Source organism: Haliaeetus leucocephalus, unplaced genomic scaffold (genome assembly GCF_000737465.1).
Source record: "Haliaeetus leucocephalus isolate CR32 unplaced genomic scaffold, Haliaeetus_leucocephalus-4.0 Scaffold164, whole genome shotgun sequence".
Classification (NCBI taxonomy): domain Eukaryota; kingdom Metazoa; phylum Chordata; class Aves; order Accipitriformes; family Accipitridae; genus Haliaeetus; species Haliaeetus leucocephalus.
In genome coordinates, this window is record NW_010972600.1 from 181,929 (window position 1) to 182,172 (window position 244).

The 244-nt window shown below is 73.4% G+C and overlaps 1 protein-coding gene across 1 annotated transcript in view; it reads right to left on the bottom strand.

Annotated features, from left to right (window-relative positions):
* Window positions 1-234, bottom strand: part of GNA11 (guanine nucleotide binding protein (G protein), alpha 11 (Gq class)) — a 12,653-nt gene extending 12,419 nt beyond the window's left edge. The window contains exon 1 of the mRNA XM_010563115.1: window positions 44-234. Coding sequence (XP_010561417.1) covers window positions 44-179 — 136 coding nt within the window. The 5' untranslated portion in view covers window positions 180-234. The remainder of the gene's footprint in view (window positions 1-43) is intronic.
* Between the last annotated feature and the right edge of the window lie 10 nt (window positions 235-244).

Sequence of the window (244 nt, forward strand, 5' to 3'; positions counted from 1 at the left end):
CGGCCCCGCGGGCCGGGCCGGGCCGGTCCCCGGCGCTCCTCACCCAGCAGCAGCAGCTTCAGCTCGCGGCGAGCGTCGCGCTTGTCCCTCCGCAGCTGCTTCTCGATCTCAGCGTTGATGCGCTTCGACTCCTTCACCTCGTCGCTCAGGCAACAGGCCATCATGGACTCCAGAGTCATGGTCGCGGCGCGGCCGGGACGCCCCCGCCCACCCCCCACCCCCCCCCGGCACCGACCACCGTCCT